This window comes from Bos mutus, chromosome 2 (assembly GCF_027580195.1).
Source record: "Bos mutus isolate GX-2022 chromosome 2, NWIPB_WYAK_1.1, whole genome shotgun sequence".
In the NCBI taxonomy this organism is placed as follows: domain Eukaryota; kingdom Metazoa; phylum Chordata; class Mammalia; order Artiodactyla; family Bovidae; genus Bos; species Bos mutus.
Genome location: NC_091618.1, coordinates 98046174 through 98071284, shown reverse-complemented (window position 1 = coordinate 98071284; position 25111 = coordinate 98046174). Strand labels below are relative to the sequence as shown.

The 25111-nt window shown below is 37.9% G+C and overlaps 1 protein-coding gene across 12 annotated transcripts in view; it reads right to left on the bottom strand.

Moving 5' to 3' along the window:
• Positions 1 to 25111, bottom strand: part of PKP4 (plakophilin 4) — a 258016-nt gene that overhangs the window by 178039 nt on the left and 54866 nt on the right. For 8 of the 12 annotated variants that reach the window (XM_070357342.1, XM_070357345.1, XM_070357348.1 and 5 more), the window contains exon 2: positions 8702 to 8838. In XM_070357342.1, coding sequence (XP_070213443.1) covers positions 8702 to 8833 — 132 coding nt within the window. In that variant the 5' untranslated portion in view covers positions 8834 to 8838. Of the gene's footprint in view, positions 1 to 8482; positions 8580 to 8701; positions 8839 to 25111 lie in introns of those variants that run through there. The other 4 variants (XM_070357349.1, XM_070357353.1, XM_070357351.1 and 1 more) reach the window with 2 other exon arrangements.

Sequence of the window (25111 nt, the reverse complement as noted above, 5' to 3'; positions counted from 1 at the left end):
AAACAGACCTTTCTCCAAAGAAGACATACAGATGACTAACAAACACATGAAAAGATGCCCAACATCGTTCATTATTAGAGAAATTGATATCAAAACTACAATGAGATATCACCTCACACCAGTCAGAATGGCCATCATCAAAAAGTCTACAAACAATAAATGCTGGAGAGGGTGTGAAGAAAAGGGTGTGAAGAACAGTGCAACCATCTTGCACTGTTGGTGGGAATGTAAATTGACATAGCCACCATGGAAGACGGTATGGAGATTCATTAAAAAACTAGGAATAAAAACACCATATGACCAGAAATCCTACTCCTAGGCATATACCCTGAGGAAACCAAAATTGAGAAAGAAACATGCACCCCAATGTTCACTGCAGCACTATTCACTGCAGCTAGAACACGGAAGCAACCTAGATGCCCATCAACAGATGAATGGATAAAGAAAGTGTGGTACATATCTACAATGGAATATTACTCAGCCATAAAAAGGAACACATTTGAGTCAGTGCTAATGAGGTGGATGAACCTAGAGCCTATTACACAGAGTGAGGTAAGAAAGAGAAAGATAAATATTGTATACTAACACATATATATGGAATCCAGAAAGATGGTACCAAAGAATTTATTTTCAGGGCAATGGAGAAACAGACATAGAGAATAGACTTATGGACTTGGGTTTAGGCAGGGGGGTGGGTGGCGAGGGAAGCAGAGGGTGAGATGTATGGAGAGAGCAACATGGAAACTTACATTACTATATATAAAATACAGAGCCAATGAGAATTGGCTCATTTGCAGGGATCTGAAACAGGGGCTCTGTATCAACCTAGAGCAGTGGGATGGGGGGAGAGATGGGAGGGAGATTCAGGAGGGAGGGCACATATGTATACTTATGATTGATTCATGGTGATGTTTGACGAAAAACAACAAAATTCTGTAAAGCAACTACCCTTCAATTAAAAAAAATAAATTAAAGAAACTGTCTTCCAATTTATGATAGCCATTTTCATACCTGAAATATGATTTATATGGAATTTAATTTTATAACATGATTTATCTTTATGTTTCAATAATGTGTTCTTTCAATTTGCTTACAGAATTTTTCTGTTATTTTAAATCTCCATATTATGAAGGTTTCAGTGCATAAAAACTATCAAGATTCTATAAGCTAAGACACCAATTTGTCTTTGCACTACTTGAAATCAACTTTATGTTTTAAATGATTTTTCTTAGGAGTGCCTAGAACAAAATACTCAAAGCCTACATTACTTTGCTGAGGTACAAGCAGATCTGATCACTTTGGAAAGAATACAAACATAAAATAAAAACAGACACAGTAACGCCGAATGGACCCCTCTCTGCAAAAGTGACAAAACTACAATTTAGGTAAGAACACAAACATGAAGACAGACTGTTCTGCGATAGCTGTGGAATGACTTCAAGGTTATACCTGCAGGAAAAAACTCTGTTTCTGAAATAATTTTCTCTCCCGAAGTGATTCTGCAAAGAAAAACAATCAAGCGGCACAAAGAATTTAATGCTGAATGATCCTGTCATCCATTTAATCTCACCAACTCAGCAGTCACTCATTTCACATTTAATATCATAAAGTTTGCATGTACAGGGGAAAAATTATTCCATATATTCATAATTTAACTCTGAACAGGAATTGTGAACTGAGTTATTCAACTGAAAAGGAAATTATCATTTTAAATATGCAAAGGCAAGGTTGACTTTAACCGTTAATAAAGGAAAAATATTCTATTACTTTCAAATGTAAACCCAAGGTACAGCTAATTCAATGGTAAAAATTAAACAATTTTGCCTAATAGTTAATAATAATAATAATGCCTAAGTTAACAAATTTACATAAACCTGGCATAATACAATATATATCTATAGCCTGATTAACTTAAAAAAGGGGACAAATTCTTGGATTTTGTGGTTCCAATGAATGAATATTCATTATGTGCCAATTACCACAAATAAAAATATACAATATGGTTTGTAACTCTGTCTTCTTCTGAGGGCAGAAATTGTATTAAACAGACCACCTTTATAGGTCTCCTGACCATCCCTCCCATCTCTTTCCTGGACAGTCTTTTTCTCACAGTAGGCCCTATATATATATATTTTTTTATATATTTTATATATATATTTATAAATTATATATATTTATATATATATTTATAAATTAATATATATATATATTTACCTAGTTAAAAGCAAGTGTAAATGAACTACAGTGGGATGGTGAGCATTTTTACATTCTTAGTTCATTTACCCAATAAATATTTGGGGGCTCTTTTACTATGTATTCCATGTCTGCAAGTGTAATTCAGCTGTGGATAAAGAGCCAGACAGAAGCTGTTCAAACTCCTGGAAGTTAAGAGCTCGTCAAACAAAACAAAGTAAAACAAAACAACCACCTATTGTGTCAATACATCTAAAAAGATGTCTCCAAGGGAATCAAACAGAACAAAAAATCAGTTACTCAAAATGTACGCCTCAGACAGAAAGACTTGGGAACTGTGCTCACAGGTCCAGCTGATCATTTATCAGACTACTGGAAAACATGGGCAGATGTAAAAATTTACCTGTTGTTGTTAGCTAACTTGGCAATCTAAGGACAGTTTTTTTTTTTTTTTGTACACTCAAATATATGAATAAATAAACCTGTTAACTATACTCTTGTATTATTTAACCACAGAGACACTCAAACTGGGGTTACGCTACATCATTAACACATGGAAGAGAAATGTTAAATTTTCACTGTGTCATATGCAGTTTAAGAGGACTGATCTCCTAAGAACCAATTATTAGCATTCAGAATTCTTGAATCCAGGCCAAAGAGTGTCGCAAGACATCTACCACTTGATCCCACTTTGAACCTTAATTCCATAATATTAAAGAGTAAAAGCTGTAAAATTTGATGATCCCACAGAAGTCACTAAGAAAAGATCCAATCTTACCTTGTGTCTGATGATTGCAGTTCAGGCACAGAAGACGTTCCTATATTACATAATTACAATTGCCAAGATAATTCAGTTACCAAGAGAAAAAATTACTAAGTTACTAAAAGGGAAAGTGTGAAGTTTTCAGTGTTGAACCTACAGTACAATGCTTTTAGCTAGGCTACAAACTATGCTTGTTTACAGCTGAAGTAAAAATTCTGTCTTCTGCATGGGGCTGAGGTGTGTCAGGGAGAACTATTTCATTGTAAATAAATCTAGGGGCCAAATAAAAGGAAGTTGCAAAAGCAGGTGTACAGCAGTTGAGTTGTTTCAGTTTCAGAGAAATAAAGTAAATAATTGTACTGGAATTTGTTCAGTTCTGGGCATTCTGCCATACAGGAAAGGGTGTGTAATTACTGAAGCTAACACATCCATGTAAAAATGAAGTAATATCAATAGAACACAGTTGGGATCTAAATTTCCTTTTTTATCTTCGAAAAATTAAGGATCTCTATAATGACTCTCATTTCACTCTTTGATATTTAAATATCACTTAAGTTAATATGAATACATGAAGGCAGAACTGTAATTTTCACAAAGTCAGAAAATATTATCTTTAAAGGTGGTATTATTCTCTTTGAAAGCCTCACAAATGAAGAACATTTCAATTTTCACTCATCAAAGATAACAAGATAACAAAAGTATACCCAATACCTCACTTAGGACTTCACCAGAGTAAGAGAAGTACACGTAATATTAGCACGTTTTACCAAATCTATTCTTTGCTTACCATTTCATGCTATCTGGATTGAACTCGATCTTAAACCTGGATTCCAAACTTCTTAAATCATAAACCCAAAATAAGAGGGTGTGGTTTGTGGGAGAACAATGGAAGTTAGAGCACCTAGGGAGTCAGGCCAAGTTCAAATAGAGACCTCAATTATTCAAGAAACTTTATGACAGAGGATGAAAGAGTGTAATAAATATTACATGCGTGATTTTACAGAATGTAAATCTACTTGCACCTTAAACAGAGCTATGAAAAATATTTAACGCTATTCAGGACTGGCCATATGATTTTTTAAAGGGTATTTCTACATCTAGTATGAGATTCTACCAATTATAAAAGTTCAATATACTCCCCCATTGATAATAAGAGTCTGCTCCTGGCTCCTGGCTCACTGCTTCCCTGAGCCTGTGACGTTAGCATGCTGACACTTCTAAGTTGCAGGGATGGCACTGAATTTCTGAATGAGTCAATGTCTTACCAGATTCCAATTCCTTTCCATTCAAAGGCATGCTGTCCATTTCAAGGATGAATCAGTTTAGTCTATGATTTTTACAGAAGTGGCAAGGTTCTCTGAGGGCACTGCATTTGGCCATATTTCTTTACCTGACCACATATAAGCTAGGCACTAGATCATTCTTGGGTAAGCCTGAAAACTATCAGGATACAAAATAGTTTGTTTCCAACATCTACATTCACTTTGGGAATACTGTATTCTCAGCAGGAGTTGAACTGAACAGTAGAAACTGCCAAATGATGATCCTGATTGTATAAACCCAACAGCCAACTGGTGGCTTAAGTTCAACTGACACTTTCTATAATTTTAGACTGGAGTCCAAGGATAACATTGCTTTGCTAATCCCATGGGCTGACTTTTTCCTTCTCTTGAAAGATGATCCTTAACTGGAAGACATTTCTTTTGTGATTATTTGGTTTACATGATGATGGTGGATATTTTGTGACATCACCAAGATAAACCGCATCCTTTCATTCCCTACACTTCCTTTGCAGCTAAGTTGGACAGATGGAAGATGAAATATAAATTTCTTTCATATTTTTAAAAGACTTACGCCATTATTTGACCATCCATGTGAAATAAAATATAAGTTTGTTCCATGCAGAGATCAGATTTAATTTCTAGATCAATATGGATACCGTGCAACTCAAATTGTCTTAAAGATAAGAATGTACAGCTGAGTAACTAGTTTTCTAGGTGCTGTCTTGAGATTCTCTTGCTTAGTAATGCTTCTATGAATGTGGCAACAGATTCCATTATCCTTACAGAATAGCCAGTTGGTGACAAAGTGATCTGATAGCATTATTTATTTACTTCCTCTTTCAACAATCATTCATGCAGCTCTAGTATATTCAAGCCCTTTGGGCTTCCCTGGTGGCTCAGATGGTAAAGAGTCTGCCTGCAGTGCAGGAGACCTGGTTCGATCCCTGGGTTGGGAAGATCCCCTGGAGAAGGGAAAGGCTACCCACTCTAGTATTCTGGCCTGGAGAATTCCATGGACTGTACAGTTCATGGGGATGCAAAGAGTCGGACATGACTAAGTAACTTTCATTTTCATCCTCAGGTAGCTTTTAATTATATCATCCAAAGGAGCATGTGATGAGTCAGAGCAGTGGTATAAAGTGCTAAGAAAGATCAGCAGAGAGTTGACTTCAGGCTGGGGTGAACTTCATGGTTGGCTTCATGAAAGAGGTAGCACTTGAACAGAAGTGAGTTCCTTCTTTCTATCTGCAAAAAAGCAAGGACTTTTTCTATAAAGGTACATGTATGCATCTATGGGACTGACATCAACATGAAAGGTCATAGCTTCATAAAAGAGAGAGAATATGAATCTCTGTATTTTGTCAAGAAAAAGGAACAGCTTCTGGCATGGGAGGATCTGAAGGAAAGAGAGGCCCAGTAGAGCAAGATTTCAGTGTTCCCATGACTCCCTAAATCCAATTTCAGGTATTAACAGACTAGTGATTTGTTAACAAGATGGCTACTGGTTGCCTGTCATTTTCTTCCCTACTACTTATCATGAAATGTCCAGGGGGAATTCACATGAGGTAATGTAGTGCTTGGATATAATTTATAAGAACCCAGATTCTTCCTCTCAAAATTCAGGTGCATGTTAAAAGATATTACTCTCCAATTCTTTAACCAAGTGCTTTGACATGATGTTTGAGTTTGTACTATGTCAGCATGTTAATAAAATTTATTTTCATTATTCTACTTCTTATAATAAACACATAAAGCTGTTTTAATTGGTGAGATCAACATGGTGAAGTTTTGGAAGTTTAATGCCATGTCGAAGTATATACTGTCACAGCATAAACATGGCTCGTATTCAAAAAGTTTTTTTGTCTTCATATCAGTGGCCTGGAAGAAGTTTCTCAGTCCCGACAGACACATATTTAAAAGTAGAACCGCCAGCTTCTCTTAGGGAGGGCATTTTCTTCTTAAGTAGAGATGATGATGATAATAGTAATATTAGCCTTTACTATGAGAATTTACTAAGTGTAAGGGAGTGTAAAAACTTTACATAGATTAATTTAATGTTTCAATAACTATTACTATCTTCATTCTACAAATGAGAAACTGAGGCAGAGAGAGGTTAACAATCTTGCCAAGATGACACAGTAAGTAGTGGAGCCATGATGGGAATCCAGCCATCTCCCCCTCGCACTGAAGGAGTCTCTGTATCCCAACGAAACATTCATTCTGAGACACATCCACCATCAAACAAGGTCTGTTCTCTGAGATCAGCGGATCTGATCCCATCACTCCAAGCCTATGAAAATAAGGCACCTTTTTCCCCCCTATAATTGTATATCCTATCCAGTAATACTGCTCTTTGATACAATACATGACCAAGGACATAATCTAAAATTAATTATTTCATTTGAGTCTAACACAACTACAAATGTGACATTCTGACTAGTATTTTAGAATCAAATATATAAGGTAAACAGTAATTAGTTTTCTTATTCTTAGCTAACTTTTCTGTGCTCTGTCTCATTTGGCAGACAAAGGCAAGTGACATATTTCAGGAAAGTCTAAGAAATTTTTACTCTAATTACAGAGAAATTTGAGTATCTTGCTTTGTACCACACAAATCCTATGGGAACTAGAGTTAGCTATTTAAAATCAGGCAAGTATCTTGGAACAAGAGATAGATATGGTGTCTTGGGTTGAATGATGGATGCACTGAGTAATGAGCACTGACAATCTTAAAAGAAATTAAGAATGAAAACTGTAAATGTATAATAATGGACTCAAATTCTTAAGAACAAGAATAGAAGTGTATCTTCCAACTAAAGTGGGAGACATATGATAATTCTAATAAATAACAAATATCTGTATATTTTTTGCCTAACCCAAGAAACCAGAACTCTTTTTGTTTTCTCTCACAAAATATGCATTCAAAATACTATTCATTGCCAAAAGATAAAATTTTGAAGTCATTTGAGGCCATCAAAGAATTATAGGGCAAAAATTCTGATAGGTTTCCAATCTCTTCTATATGCAGCGTTATCTAGTTTAAAGATACAGACATGAAGGTTCCTACTGTTATGCTTACTGAGCACAGTTTCTGGTTTTAAGTTAGTTCTGGGTACTTTGATAAATTTACTGTCATATTTCACCAAAATGCAGTATACACTAAGAGTCACAAATAAATCAGAGCCTTCTCATTTTACAGCTCCTTGGGTCAGATCTCAGCAACTAAGAAGAAAGAGTCCTTTTTTTCCTCCCTAAAGGTGATAGATAATCTATAGTTTGGGAGAAAATGAAAACAGTACTGACTCTAATTTTCTTGTGTCCTCCCAAATTCTTAGTTTGTGAAATGTTTAAAAACTTCAAATTTCTGTAATGAATGAAAAATATTTTGACATCTTGCTACTAGGAAAAGTTGTGAAATCATTTTTTCTTGAAAATACAGCTCTAATGGCAAGACATATCTTCTAGTTTTAGAGCAATCTTTTATATACACACCCATCTTTAAGTTACAGCAAAAAATAAAATAAGGAAGTTTTAAATACCCTTTCACTCTTTGTCATCATTAGTCATGGGAGTTGTTGACACTGATTTTTCAAAGAATTCCGGCCTACATACAACATTTAAGCTTGTATCTCTTGAGAAAAAAAAGACTAGTATTTTAAATCATAAGATTTAAAAAGACAATTTCACTATTAGATTATCTCCAACAAAATAACCCTCACAGAGGGCATATACTTTTTGGTTGCTTGTGTGTTTTTTGAGGGAGGAGGGCAGAAAAGAAAAGTCTCCCCGGAGGTTTACACTGACATTCACCTTTATTAAGCTTCTAAATCTTATGCAGTTAAAATTTCTCTAAGCCCACCAAATCAAAATCTAATTTAGAAGGCTACCTGGATCTGAAGGATAACAGTATTAAGTGCCTTTAAAAAATCAACATAAACATGACATTTAAGCAAAATGGCACAGTGTGACAAGTTTTAGAACAGTAGCTCACAAGATGAGTATACTCTGATTAAGACAAACACAACAAATAGAACCTTTAATCCAAAAAATCACGGAGACAACCCTATGTAATACCTATGTTAAAACGTTCAACAGATCTAAGGCTATCACAGGCCTCAAGTTGCCAGAGTTCTGACAGAAAAGTCAGCGATGTGAAACACGCTTTACAAAGCTGGGCGTGCATGCACACACTCTGCAAGGTGAGCGAGACAGAGACACCGATCACCACTGATATTGTCCTTACTTGCAGACGCACAAGTATCCTGCATGTTCCGATTCTGACTGGCACCTGGAGCGGCTCTACCTGCCAGTCATCCCAATGTACTCAGGGATGTAAACACCTTATAATTAGAAAACGTGAAGGCGTCAAGGACGTTAGACAAATTGAAAACACATCCAAAGATTAATTTTTAAAGGCAATGAAGAAATAATTAATTGCAAAGTCTAAAATCAGAGGATGTACCTGCTCCTTCACGGAAGCTAGAATAGTGGTGGCTGTGGTCTCGGGTTCCATGCCGGGGCCAGTGGAGGCAGCTTCCTGGCGGGTCTGTGGTTGCCCCTCCTCCACCAATGAGGCCTGTTCAGGAGCTGGCATTCCTCCTGCAACCAAGCAGGCAAAGAGTTAACACTTTCATCTGCTCCCGTGCCGGAACAGGCAGGGGCTGCGTGCTTACACAGGGTTCCCAGGAACTACTACAGACTTCTACACACCATGATCACAACGCCATACGGCTATATGATGTCTAAAAGGCAACACCCAGGGTCAAAGTAGAACTAGTACTACCAAACACTAAAAAATAACAATAGAATAATAATGACAATAAAAAACACTGAGAAAATATTTAAACAAAATCATAGTCTAAAAATGATGTGGAAAGTGTTAAGGAAGAGGATGCAAAAATACACCAAGGACAATAAAGCTGTTAGATGCTATAAAATTGCTGAATTTTCTAAACAGGTCACCATTAAGTAAATATGATTACCTTATCATGAACAAAATAGTAACAAATACGCTAGACTGCTATAAGGGTCAGTTTTCAAAGAAGTACTTGAGTAAGAAGACATCTACAACTGTAAATGCTTTACAGTTGCAGAAGAGGCTTATGCATGAGAAGAAAAGGGAAAGTAAAACTTACAAAAGGCTTGAAAAAATAGGCGAAATTCTGTGGTATTTAAAAAAAATCAAGACTGCTGGTGGAGTATTATAGCTAGCTTGGTTTCCTTAGAGGAATCTGTTGATGCAAAGATGACAATGACTATGGTGATGGTGTTGAAAGAGAATTTATTTTTCAGGATCATAGACTGTGACAGAAAAATGGGTTCTTGCCAAGTGAATAGGTGCCTCTCCTACATAACACAGACTGAGAGTGGTGTGTTTGCCGGGAAACTTACTGATTTGATATGGATTTTTATATAAATTTGAAAAAGATTGGGAAAAGGTACCCATATAAAATGTTGTAAATATTCTAATAACTTGTTTACCTGTCAGTCTCTCTGTCTGTCTCCTCCAGAATAGAGTTTATCATACCATAAGACCAGCCTAGAGCCTGGCATATATAATATCCAACTAATCTTCACCAAATAAATGAATACATGAATGAGGACTGACTGTCTCTTCCATGTCTCATAACAGTCATTAGGCAAATCTGACCACAAGTGCTATGGTGCTCCTGAGATCTTATTTGCTTAATACATTACTCTGTACTTGTATTTGAGACCGCAAGTGCTATTTTTGACATTCTTCATAGTTTTCTCCTAAAAATGACTCTACTCTCATATTTTGATTTCTTTTCAACTTCAACAATGTTCATTTCTGTAGGATGATCTGGGGTGGGGGGACGGGGGAGAAGGTCCCCATTCCCTCAAATATCAAATATCAACTTGCTGTTTATTTCCAAACTCAATCTGTAAGACAAAGGAAGATGAACATATCATCCGAGCCTCCACCTCCTTCCTCACTCTCCTGACTTGCATACTGGGGAAGCTGGGGTTAGGTTCCAGGGTGCTGTCAATGTTGCTTTACTGCTGCCACATTAATGGGCAGAAATGGAAAACGGGTCTGATGAGTATGTGTATTTTCCCCTAATGGGGCTCTCCATGAGGAGTTCTCATGGTTGCTCTAGAGGTAAATTCTTTGTTGGCAGTTTCTGTGGAGCCCCAGGCCAAGTGCAGCCTCAACTGCAAAAAAGGAGGACCTCCAGTTCAAGTTTGAGGAGGACCTCCAGGCTTAAAGTATGCGGGTCCAGGATCATAACCTAAGTGCCTTGAACATGAGCTACCACTTCCTCACTTACAAAAAGAGCTTACTAATTCTTCCCACAACACCATCGGATGATTTTTATGACAATCTTTATTTTTTAGTATGTATGTTAATATTGATATATAAAATAGTGCTCTCAAATATCATTGTTGTTGTTAGTTGCTCAGTCGTGTCCGATTCTTTGCTACCCCACGGACTGTAGCCTACCAGGCTCCTCAGTCCATGAGATTCTCCAGGCAAGAGTACTGAAGTGGGTTGCCATTCCCTTCTCCAGGGGAAAGTATTATTAACTGGATAAAATGATGCATTTCTGTATTTAGCCAGTGCTCATTATAGATAAGATTTAAGGTCTATGAAAATAAAAAAGCCACACATAACAATCCTAGACTTGCACTTAAGGCTGGTAAAGATATGAAAATATTCTATGCCATCAAAAAACTACACACCTTAAAATAAGCAGATGGTTGCAAAGAACAAAAATGTTACTATGCAACAGTGAAACAAATAATGCCAAGAAACAAAAATTTTAAATGTCAAGAGTATAATACCCTGAAATAACCAATGTATAAGAAAAAGAGAAGCAAATTTTCAGTGAACAAAGAGAATTTGGGAAAGAAAGAAACATCATTGGGGAAGTAATTACTCTTGACTAAAAATAGGAGGATCGTTGCTATTTAAAGAAAGATACTGAAAAATACCGTTGTAACTGCATTACGTCACTGTGAGTGCACCATATTTAATTTCATGATATTTATTTTCTGATGACTGTCCAGATCTATGGTATCAGATGAACATCTTCTGAATACCACTTTGCCCATGTAACAACATGCAGGGTGATACCGGGGTACGGGCATAAAGAAAGGTCACTGATCATTAATGGCTCATCATCTAGCTGAGGCAGCAAAATATGAGTCAGACCAAGACAGAGGCAAGAGGCAAGTGATGGAGTAACTACACTGAAATCAACAGAAAGAGGTGATGAAAAAGAAACTCTTATTCAGCAAGAGAGGAGACTTGCATAGGTAGGCATGATTTCTACTCTCAGATTCCTCAAAACTAGGAGACACTGCAGGCAATCACCAACACTCACGGGATAGACGATGATGACCAGGGTACCCAGGCTTAAATGAGTGTGAGACACTTCTCTACACCTCATCTCTGAACGGTCCCTAAACACCATCACCAAGATGGGGCAAAGAAGGGATGCCATACTACTGACAAGCTATACACCTAGTAAAGTAATCTGTTCATTTACATAGCTCTCCTAACAATTTTAGGAGCTGGAAGGAATCAAGCTAAGACTAAAGTTACAGAATATTATTACTTCTCCCCATTAGCAAAGCAAAAAAGCAACGACTACTTATATGGCAAAAAGACTGTGAGAAATTAAGCTTTGTGCTTCCCTCAATTATCTCAACTGGCCCGATCTGGGCAATTACATTTTAGGGACCTGGGTACACTTACAAATAAGTTGCTGGACCATTCTGGCTCTTTGAAAAATCACAGAGAATGGAAAAGGTGCCAGAAAACTGGAAACAGGAAAATGCCATTGCTGTTTTTGGAAAGAAGAAAGTAGACTCTCTTCACGTTACAAACTAGAGAGCTAGACATAGATGTTGGGTGAGATTCTTACAAGGATTTTATCCAAGAGATGACTGTGAGAACCAAAAAGGGGCATGCCAAAGAAAAGTCATGTTAAGCTCATCTAATTTCTCTTTGGCACTGTAACCACGGAAGTGCAGTGTGTCTAGACTCATTGAGTCATGATGATGTTAGAAGTCCCCCATGGTATTATAATCAGCAGAGAAATAGGGCTGGCACAAGGGCAACTGCTGCCTCTGACATTCTGTAAATAGCTGAACAAAATACATCAAACTACAGAGGTTTCTAATGTAATGCTAGAGAACTCTGATCCTGGCCCAGCCCTAACCAAAAACTTTAACCACAATGTAATAATAATATACAGGGCATGCTCAAACTCTTCAATGAGTAAGAATACTGAATTTACCAGGTGATGAAATTCAAATATAAAAATTGCTGATACACTGCAATAATGAGTTGCTTCTAATGAGATGTAAAAAAAAACAAAAACACCAAGCATAAACAAGGATCTTGTACTTAGGGTTAGCTCAGCAGCACACAGGGGAAAGATTTAGTAGGCACTTGGACTTCCCTGGTGGCTCAGATGGTTAAGCGTCTGTCTACAATGTGGGAGACCCAGGTTCAATCCCTGGGTCAGGAAGTTCCCTGGAGAAGGAAATGGCAATCCACTCCAGTACTATTGCTTGGAAAATCCTATGGACAGAGGACCCTGGTAGGCTACAGTCCATGGGGTCGCAAAGAGTTGGACATGACTGAGAGATCTTCACCATAATCACCTTAGGTTCAAGAGCACAATGAGTGAATCAAGAATGAAAAGAGGCTTCCACAAAGCCAAGGTGATGCTATGTTGTATCGATATCAGCATTTAAGGTGATAGAAAGAAAGGGACAAGGGAATGTACACCTCTTCTTCAGGTCCATGTCCACTTTCAGTGATGGGTGGCACATTAACAGGAATGGACACAAATGTATTCATTCGAGAGGATGAGTAGGATGGTAAAAGGATTCCACCATTTATTTCCAGGCACAAGGACAAAATTAATGATGAGCTTGAAGCTTAGCTGAGAACACAGGAAGAACACTTGACAGAACAGGAAGAGAAAAATCTGACCTGAACAAGAAATCACAAGAACAAGAAAAATCTGACCTGAACAAGAAAAGGACCACGCAGACAAGCAAAGGTCTATGAATATCTTCAGGTCTGCCAAGCACAAACAAGGTCAGAATTTTTGGTCCCAAGAGCTAGACCAAAAACTAATGGTTTTGTACCAAACTTGTATTAACCTAAATTACTACTGTCTTTATACTCTGAATCAAATCTGGCTAACAGTTATGTTTCATTATATTTATATTGTAAAATTAAAGGTTGGCGCTATGAGGGCAAGCTCAGGAAGGTCTTTCCTTTCGGAGTAAAGAGCCAGATATCCAAAATTTCAAGAACTAAACCCCCAGAGGTGGTATATTCCCCATCGCTGGAGGTCTTTAACCACAGTTCAGAAGATCAAGTAGCAGGGAAGGTACAGAAGGAATCCTGCACCGGGTGTGTGTCAGAAACAGGAGACAAAGTTCTCTGAATTTGGAGGCGGAGACAAAGATATGAGAACATCTATGTTCTGAACTGATGTGAATGCTCTTCAGGGGTTTTCAGAGTGTTGTCTACCACATCACACCTCTCTGTAAAAAAGCACCTGAAGGCCAGGACACTGTGTTTTTCCTGAGAGAATGATGGTGACTGGAAGTCTTACTGCTGACTGTTTCTGTTTAGGTACACAAAAAGTTCAGAGGAGTTTGTAATCAACTCTTACAACTGTGTTCTCATTTTATTCCAGCCTTTTGTTACTTTCTTATTACTTCATTTTATTTCACTACTTTTTATAATTCTGTTGGACAGCATTCTTTTGAGCCTTGTGAAATACTTTTTGGAAAGCTATGAACTGTTATGTGTTTTCACTAATACCTCTATTGAAGACAAATTTTTACATAAAACTGTTGGTATAACATAGTGTGTGTTTCTCATAGTGAACTCACAAATTAACAAGAAATTTTCTGTTCAGGTTACAGGTCAAGTACATTCTAGTGTGATTATAAAAGGTTTTCTTTGCAGGCTGTGGATGTAATATACAGGAATAACTTAAGACTCAACTACAACCCCCTTTATCACAGATGAAACTAACCCACAAAATCATCTCCACTAACTTAATGAGATAGAAGATCAACTAGATAGTGGATTTTCCTCTATTTACCCATTTCTACTCGCCTTACTGATAATTTTTGTCAAAGTATAATAATACACTTTATTTTGTCTTATCCAGTGAAATTCACTGGATTCTGTATTTTTTCTCCATTTTTTTGCATAAGTAAACTTAAGTATTAATAGCACGACTCACACCTTGAGATGGCCACTTACACTGTGTGCTATGTAAATGGTGCTCCCAGAGTCAGGTGGAGTACTGACACGGTTCGTGTCATGACAGGTAAATCCTGTAAAACTGTTGATAAAAACTAAAGATTCTATATTGGATAAACATAGACTGCACTTTGGTATTTTCAATCCTTCTAAACAAACGTTTCTTACACAGAGCAAAAAAAAAAAAAAAACGGAAATCTTCTTTGGAAAATACAAGCTGGTTTTAGAAAAGGCAGAGGAACCAGAGATCAGATTGCCAACATCCGCTGGATCATTGAAAAACCAAGACAGTTCCAGAAAAACATCTATTTCTGCTTTATTGACTATGCCAAAGCCTTTGACTGTGTGGATCACAAGAAACTGTGGAAAATTCTGAAAGAGATGGGAATACCAGACCACCTGACCAGTGTCTTGAGAAACCTGTATGCAGGTCAGGAAGCAACAGTTAGAACTGGACATGGAACAACAGACTGGTTCCAAATAGGAAAAGGAGTACGTCAAGGCTGTATATTGTCACCCTGCTTATTTAACTTATATGCAGAGTACATCATGAGAAATGCTGGGCTGGAAGAAGCACAAGCTGGAATCAAGATTACTGGAAGAAATATCAATAACCTCAGATATGCAGATGACACCACCCTTATGGCAGAAAGTAAAGAGGAACTAAAAAGCCTCTTGATGAAAGTGAAAGAGGAGAGTGAAAAAGTTGGCTTAAAGCTCAACATTCAGAAAATGAAGATCATGGCATCCGGTCCCATCACTTCATGGCAAATAGATAGGGAAAAAGTGGAAACAGTGTCAGACTTTATTTTTTTGGGCTCCAAAATCACTGCAGATGGTGACTGCAGCCATGAAATTAAAAGACGCTTACTCCTTGGAAGGAAAGTTATGACCAACCTAGACAGCATATTCAAAAGCAGAGACATTACTTTGCCAACAAAGGTCCATCTAGTCAAAGCTACGGTTTTTCCAGTGGTCATGTATGGATGTGAGAGTTGGACTGTGAAGAAAGCTGAGTGCCGAAGAATTGATGCTTTTGAACTGTGGTGTTGGAGAAGACTCTTGAGAGTCCCTTGGACTGCAAGAAGATCCAACCAGTCCATTCTGAAGGAGATCAGTCCTGGGTGTTCTTTGGAAGGAATGATGCTAAAGCTGAAACTGCAGTACTTTGGCCACCTCACGCGAAGAGTTGACTCATTGGAAAAGACTCTGATGCTGGGAGGGATTGGGGGCAGGAGGAGAAGGGGACAACAGAGAATGAGATGGCTGGATGGCATCGCTGACTTGATGGACGTGAGTCTGAGTGAACTCCAGGAGTTGGTGATGGACAGGGAGGCCTGGAGTGCTGCGATTCATGGGGTCGCAAAGAGTCAGACATGACTGAGCAACTGAACTGAACTGAACTGATAGATTCAGTTTTTTTTGTTATTGTTTGTTTGTTTTAGGATTTGGGATCCCTTAAAGCACATAGCTGTCTGACATGTTAAAGGGTATAAAAAAGATAGGATGGGGATAACCAACAGGGTAAGAATGTAACTCTGAGGGGGGATGACTGGATTGAGAGGTGAGATGAGCATACATTTCTGCTATTTTCCAACTCACAACACCATGAAATAATGGAAAAGGCATTTTCTCTTTTTCAGGATAAGAAAATTAGCCAGTCTAAAAATTCAAAAAACGCCATCAGTATGCCAAAATATTAGAAAAATAATGGTTGCAGACCTATGGCAAAATAACCAGAAGCAACCAAACCACACACACACAAGCCTGATGAGTGGCTGGAGCAGTAGGTGAGGGAGCTCAGAGTCAGAGGATCTTGGAATTCTTAGACCTGGGCCATGATCAGATGATCAAGAGGGAGACAATGCCACTAGGTGGTTGGTTGGCCCCTGCCCTGCACATGCTCAAGCGGCAGTCACAGGCAAAGATGGAGAGAACCGGACACAACAGGGCCTCAGGCAGTATTGATGCCCAGAAGGGCAGAATTCTCTGAACATAAAGAGTGAAGTGGTAAACTAACATCTTTAACGTTTAAATTGAAAACTGTGTCTGTGAAAGAGAAACACAGCCAAAGACCTTGAAAATAAGTTATAGGATAAAACCAAAAATCTCTATCAATGCAATGAATAGCAGAATTAATTTTTATAAAAAGAATATTTCCTAAGAGTGATGTAAAGGATTCAATCTGAGCACTGCACCCCACTCCCTGCCTGAAGAGAGAGAGAAAAAAAAGATAAGAGTAGTTTGGAGACTTGAGACTAGATCCAGGAGTTATGTTTATTTACAAGTATGAAGAAGAGAGGAAAAAAGGAGACTACTCAAACAAGTAAGAAATGGAAATTTCTGAGCTGAAAACTAATATTTAAAATTGGCCAGTAAGTAAATAAAATGAATGAAACAGATTATATCTAAACCCAATCCACTGAAATTTCTAGGTTCCAAGGATAAAGAAAAGATTGTAGATGTTACCATGCAGGAAAAATAAATTGCATACAAAGGAATGAGAATCAGTTTCACAGAAGCCTGATGGTTATAGTAACAATTTCAAGTACTAATATATATATAGTATATATATACAGTATATATATATATTTCTAATATATATTAATATATATTTCTAATATATATAATTTATATATAATCTAAATATATAATTTCTAAGTACTTCTATATATAGTATATATTACTATATATATATAGTAATAATTTCTAAGTACTAACCAAAAATCATTATTCAAATATGAAGAAAAATAAAGGCATTTTAGGACATACCAGGACCCAAGAAAATGTGGCTTCAATACTCTTCAAAGGAAGTTCTGCAACCAAATAACAAATATGACCAAAGAAGGGTTAGTACACAAGAAACAGTGCTAAGCAAATAACTCAGGAAATTGAAAGTTAAGTCTAAAGAAACTCCACATGCTACCAACAGGAGACGTGTGAGGAACTGAAGAAAGTAAATTGTTCTACCCTGACCAAGTTAGCAGCTGACTGCAGCCACCTGAGTGAACCCAGGTAAGACTAGCAGAACCTCCTTAACAATCTAGAATTACGAGAAATTTAAAAACTGTTGTTTGAGCCACTGAGATTTCAGATGACTTGTTACATGGTAAGTGATACTAACTGATACAACCATCAAGACAAGAAATGAGGATACAGGGGGAAATTTTAAGTTATCAGTGTTATTTTTAAAGTATTATAAGATTAAAAAATTAAATTTTACATGCTGGATTATCTTCTAAAGATAGTTTATTTAATACACTATTGCTCTTTGACTTACTAAATAAGATACTATAAATTAGGTGTAACTGAAAATATAAAGATGAATAAGACCTCCTATTCAATTTATAGCCTAAATGGAAAGACAAGGTAAATAAACATCCACAATAAAATACATCTCAAGATAAATGGGGTACTAAGAGCTCAAATACAGGAAGCTCAAAGAAGGGCTTCAATAGCATGTATAAATAAGGACACTATACTAGGTACAGTGAAAGCGCAGTGAAAAAGTGAAAAGTAAAGAGGAGAGTGAAAAAGTTGGCTTAAAGCTCAACATTCAGAAAACTAAGATCATGGTATCCAGTCCCATCACTTCATGGCAAATAGATGGGGAAACAGTAGAAACAGTGGCTGACTTTATTTGGGGGGCTCCAAAATCACAGCAGGAAGCAACAGTTAGAACTGGACATGGAACAACAGACTGGTTCCAAATAGGAAAAAGAGTATGTCAAGGCTGTATATTATCACCCTGCTCATTTAACTTATATGCAGAGTACATCATGAGAAACACTGGGCTGGAAGAAACAGAAGCTGGAATCAAGATTGCTGGGAGAAATATCAATAACCTCAGATATGCAGATGACACCCCCTTATGGCAGAAAGTGAAGAGGAACTAAAAAGCCTCTTGATGAAAGTGAAAGAGGAGAGTGAAAAAGTTGGCTTAAAGCTCAGCATTCAGAAAACAAAGATCATGTCATCTGGTCTCATCACTTCATGGGAAATAGATGAGGAAACAGTGTCAGACTTTATTTTTTGGGCTCCAAAATCACTGCAGATGGTGACTGCAGCCATGAAATTAAAAGACTCTTACTCCTTGGAAGGAAAGTTGTGACCAACCTAGATAGCATATTCAAAAGCAGAGACATTACTTTGCCAACAAAGTTCCGTCTAGTCAAGGCTATGGTTTTTCCTGTGGTCACATATGGATGGGAGAGAGAGACTGTGAAGAAGGCTGAGCACCGAAAAATTGATGCTTTTGAACTGTGGTGTTGGAGAAGACTCTTGAGAGTCCCTTGGACTGCAAGAAGATCCAACCAGTCCATTCTGAAGGAGATCAGCCCTGGGATTTCTTTGGAGGGAATGATGCTGAAGCTGAAACTCCAGTACTTTGGCCACCTCATGCGAAGAGTTGACTCACTGGAAAAGACTGATGCTGGGAGGGATTGGGGGCAGGAGGAGAAGGGGACAACAGAGGATGAGATGGCTGGATGGCATCACTGACTTGATGGACGTGAGTCTGAGTGAACTCCAGGAGTTGGTGATGGACAGGGAGGCCTGGCGTGCTGTGATTCATGGGGTCGCAAAGAGTCAGACACGACTGAGTGACTGAACTGAACTGAAAATCACAGCAGATGGTGATTGCAGCCATGAAATTTAAAAGACTCTTACTCCCTGAAAAGAAAGTTATGACCAACCTAGACAGTATTAAAAAGCAGAGACACTGCTTTGCCGATAAAGGTCCATCTAGTCAAGGCTATGGTTTTCCCAGTGGTCATGTATGGATGTGAGAGTTGGACTGTGAAGAAAGCTGAGCACCGAAGAATTGATGCTTTTGAACTGTGGTGTTAGAGAAGACTCTTGAGAGTCCCTTGGACTGCAAGGAGATCCAACCAGTCCATTCTAAAGGAGATCAGTCCTGAATGTTCATTGGAAGGACTGATGTTGAAGCTGAAACTCAATACTTTGGCCATGTGATGTGAAGAGCTGACTCATTTTAAAAGACCCTGATGCTGGGAAAGACTGAAGGCAGGAGAAGGGGACGACAGAGGATGAGATGGTTGGATGGCATCACTGACTCGATGGACAGGAGTTTGGGTGAACTCCGGGAGTTGGTGATGAACAGGGAGGCCTGTGTGCTATGGTCAAATGGGGTCGCAAAGAGTCGGACACAACTGAGCGACTGAACTGAATACTAGGTGCAACACAAGGACACAGGTAGGGAGAAGCCTAGCTATAATGCATTCATTTTATTAAGCTTTTATATGTAAAAATTTGCTTCAGGTTTAATAGATTTCTCAAAATCGTCCCTAGACTCTTGTTTTATAATATATGCAATTAAGGGTATGGCAAGCCATATCCAATCTAAAGCTGTTTAAACAAAAATTTGTTTTTATCATTAGTTTTTCATATCAAATGCTAGTATTAAAGATTAAAGACTAATAAAACCACTAGCACAGCACATATGGGGATTCAGAAATATGGTAATTTATAAGTGAATAACCAGAGGCAATAAAAACAGTAAAATTGTTTAATTAAGGACTTGGGTATTTAATAACATTTATAAGATCTATTTTTAAAAGAAGTATACAGTCTACTAACAACCAGTTATCTTATGCAGTATTTGTCTTTTTAGTTTATGACAGTGATTTTTTTTTTTAAACATGGACTCTTTAAATGACTTCTGAGTGTCTTGTGATTTACACCAGGCTTTCTAGCTGATAATAACCTACAAGTTCTGTATTAGATATCTCAGAAGTGTTATATCAGACTTCTTTTTAAATTATAAATTTATTTGTAATTTGAAAGATTCAATTTAAAATTAAAAATTTCAAAATATGCTCCATGGACTACTTCTAGTACATCAGAAACAATGTTTCCAACGTTGCAAAGTATAAATGTGGGAAATGCTTCCTCTTGAAGATTCCTAAAAACATTGTTATTTAAAGTGAGACCTGTGGGCCAGCTATACCGGCAGCCCTTTAGAGCTTAGAAGAAACGCACAATTTCAGGCCTCACGCCAGACCTACTGAATCATCTTCATGTGAATAACATCACCAGTGTTTTGTACACATGTTCAAGATTCAGAAGCAGTGGCATAGAGCATTTAAAGACTGAGAAATCTCAAAGTAAATGAACCTGTTTAATCTCATCTATTTCAGTATCTCACACTTATCTGACCCGCAACTGTTTTTAGGGCCACCTATTAACATTCTGAGGAATATGCTTTGGGAAATCCCACAAGATAATAATTACTATTAATGAGCAAATAAAGCTAGAAAGAGGTACTGCTCCATCCTTCACAATTAAAATAGGGCTCTCTCAGCTTTTCCAATAATGTCAGCGTATTAAAAGAAAAACATTAAGTACTTTAAAGAAAATAGTACAGAAAAATTAAAGTTCTCTTCAATAAAGGCTCCTTCCAACAAAATTAAGCATGGAGTTGTGTTTTGGCTGTTAAGTTGGGTAACAATTTCTTGGAAAACATCATTTCTGAATGAAGGAATAAAATGGTTTTCCAGAAAAAGAACTCAACCTGCTCCAGGCCAGGTGTGAACTTTAATTATATTTTTCATGCTTGTCTCATAAACATTTATGTGGAAATAGACATGGTATATGGTACACATTGGTACCGTGGCTGGGAAGATCAACTCCCCATCCGAGACATACAACAATTTGCCTAAAACAAGTCCAGTTCAATATAGGTATTAATCTAGAAGGTGCTTTCCTAAAAGCACAGGTGAAGAAGGAAAGCTGACAGTTTTGATTTGGAGTATTATCAAAAAACACTGATCTTATAAATGCTTGAAGTCACTTTTAATAATACTGGTTTAAGTAATAATGTACGTAATGATTTCAATTTTTCAAGTAGCTCTGGAAAATCCTACATCTAAAAAGGCATCATAACTGGAAGTATGGTAGATTAACAACTGTAATAACAGTCCTTTTTGTCCCTGTCTTCAACAAGCTGAAGTCAGAGAAATGATACTTGTATTTCAGCCTCCTTTAATTAGTTTAATTAGGGGTTCCCTGGTGGCTCAGATGGTAAACCATCTGCCCACAATGTGGAAGACCCGGGTTCGAACCCTGGGTTGGGAAGATCCCCTGGAGAAGGAAATGGCTGCCCACTCCAGTATTCTTGCCTGGAAAATCCCATAGACAGAGGACCCTGGTAGGCTACAGTCCATGGGGTCACAAAGAGTTGGACACGACTGAGAGACTTCACTTTCTGTCTTTAATTAGTTTAGATTTTGTGCACTTAATACTATATTTTCCAGAAGACACACACATTTCCATACTTAACATCTCCAAACAGCTTTTTGAAGAAAGGACAAGAAAAAAATTACAAATCTTCTAGCATTTTATCACAGATGGAGCATGCAGTGAACTAGACTGAATTTCCTATTCACTGTTCTGCATCTCCCAATCATACACTCTAGATTCAGTGAGACCAGGGACTCTTTTCATCTAAATCACCACGGTATTCTCAGCACCAATAAAATGCCTGAAACATAGTAGGTGCTCAATAGAGTTTGTTGAGTGAAAGAAGGAAACAATGAGATGAAGACTGAGGGGAAGAACGACAATGTATTTTCACTTTTATCAAAGAAATATTTATGTGCCAAGCAGTGTTAAGCTTCAGAATCATCAAGATGCTGAAGAAGCTCACATTCTAACAGGAGAGAAAGGAATAAAAATAGTGTGATAAATGCAACAGAAAAGATAATAAAATATGCCACAACAGGAGGGACATCCAGGAACATGAGCGTTTCTACAAAGACAAAGAGACATAAAACATCACAATGTGCTGTGTTCAGAGAATGCCAACAGATTAAAATTAGGGTGGAGAGGAGGAGAAGAAAAGGAGAGAGAAAACTCTGGATATGAAAAGATGAAGGAACTGTTGTTGTTGTTTTTAGCTGCTCAGTTATGTCTGAGTCTCTGCGACCCCATGAACTGTAGTCTGCCAGGCTCCTCTGTCCATGGAATTTTACAGGCAAGAACACTGGAGTGGGTTGCCATTCCCTTCTCCAGGAGACCTCCCGGACCTACAGATCAAACACAAGTCTCTTGCATATCCTGCACTGGCAGGGGGATGTTTTACTACTAGCGCCACCCGGGAAGCCCTGGGAAATAAACTAAGAATCAGTAAATGCATTCCCCTCAAGAACTTTATAAAATCTATAATCAGGAAAAGATTATAGAAAACACAGACGTGATTTATGCCCCATCACATGTAATTAACATCAGAATTGGAGGAGGGGACATTGTGAGTGTGAAGAACAGGAGAGGAAAATCTAGATTTTGGCCCTGTCTGGGGAAGTCAAATCTATGAGGCTACTAGAAAGATCTTCTCTGTAAGCTCTTTAAGGCAAGAGATGGTCCTGAAACGAGACCTCTCTTGAAACTCTCCTCATCTTTAACAGGATTCTAGGTTCATTACTGCAGCAGTTACCCGGGTGCCAGAAGGGAGAAGCCTACTCAACAACCATGAACACTCTGGCAATTAAGAATTCATAATTTAACAAATGAGTGCTCTGGTTTACAGATTAGTTCTGGTTCCTAGAAGTGCAGAACTGAGGACAGGCTCAGCACTGTGCTAACCTCAGAACTCAGGATGGGTTTGAGGGAGGCCTGGCCTCTGCCACTAGTTATTTCCCCCCCAAAACAAATCTAGCTGAGGAGTGGTTCACCCCAATTCAGAAATGTAAGAAAGAGTAAACACAAAACAAATGAACAGGTTAGTCAACACGAGTAACTGATGTCCATTAGTCACTCAGGAGTATGATAAAAACAAACAGCTACATACTTACCGAGCTGCCCATGAAAGTTGTACATGGGGCCCTATCCACAGTCTACCACTTCCGTTTATCTGCTGTGCTTGTATGCTGCGTGACTACCATATGCATGGCAATGAAACGTGATTCTTTCAACATTCACTAGTTTAAGTCAACTTCTGCAGAACCATGCCTTAATTCTAGGTTATCATTTATATCTAAAATCTGTTTTTAAATTTTGCTTTCAAAAACCAATGTATTTACTCATCTAAAGTGCAAACAATTTCAATACCAAGAACCAGGATAGCATGGTTCTGTATTCCACATGTGACATCCAGAAAGCACCTAGGAGGGTTCCCCTATTTTATACATCTTAAAAATAAAGCCTGCAGTCATTAAAGTTCACAGTATTTGTCTACTTCTCATCTGGTCTCCCTGGGAGCACAAATGCATACAAAAGCCTATGCAATGATACAGAACTGTCTTTAACTTTGCAGTAAGCAACCAGAAAAACTTCTCTCCAACAAGGTGTTATCATAACATATAAAAAAAAATGAGATACAATTCATAACATACCATTTCTACTGGCTTTACTACTATCCATTTTTATGACTAAATATATTTTAGTTGAGATTTTTTTTTATTAAGCATTCTAGGGGACTGATTCAGAGAGGGTATCTATTATGAATAGTTTGTGTTTACATATGCTATTTCATACATAACATTTTAAATGGCATGCCACAGTCAAAGGAAAGGTAAATAAATGTTTTCTGGATGAAAGCTTGAATGCAAATAAAATTGGACAACAGAAATGTTTCACTCTGAAAATGTCTTCCTAACTGGTCTTAGTGTGTCTGTCTGCCTGTGTCTCTCTCTAATAACTTTCCAGAAGGAAGTTCAGTCAGGTAATACAGTTAACCAAGCAAATATTATTCATCAGATAAATAATACATTAAATATTTTGAAATTACAGCAAACTCTCCCCCTCCAAAGGGCAGAATATTTGTTTGTTTTGAAGTACTACTAAGTTTCAGCATTCAAATAAAATTTATCTCAAAATAACTAAAAAGCACAATTTTGATCAATGTATACAATATATATGGAAAACTGAAACCACTGACTTCAAGGATTTGAGAAAATGTTCTGTGAAGATTGGTCTCACAGTAGAAGCCTCTAACATGGGCTTTTAGACCTTTGCCTGTTTCCTCTCCCCTGCATTCCTCTCCTCCCTCAACCCACATGGGCTCACAGAAGGCTTCCCTGACCACTGTGGTCTTCCAGAACAAGAGGAATTGAGCAGCCCTTTGAAGGATGAAGAATGGTGGATGGTGGAAATTTATACAGCAGTATAGATCACCACAGAAATCAGAGGCAAAAGTCAGGTAGAAATCTGGAAGGGACCCCACTGCATCTGCCTGTCCCCAAACCGTGGGCGTCCTTGCACGCAGTAGCTCCCTCAACACAAAGCCTCTCTCTTTGGTGCTAATCCCAGGCCTGAGATCTGCTGTGAGGTTGGCTGAGTGGAATCACAGCCTCTCCCTCCCCCTCACAGAGCTCTAGCTCTGGACTGTCTTGCTGCTTCCTGAGAGTAGCTACTCCACCTCCTGTCATGTCAAATTCCACAAGCAAGCATAAAACCAAGCTCACTGCCTTCTGCCTCACCAAACTGTTTCTTCCTTTGACAGAGTTTGTACGTGCCTCCTTCTTAGGAAGGCATTTCTCAACGTGCTCTGGAAATGCTTTTTTTTCTTTTTTGATGACTCATTCCTCTGGTCCAACTAATCTAGAGTCTTAACCAGCACCCAATATTCATTTTCACCTACTTGTATCT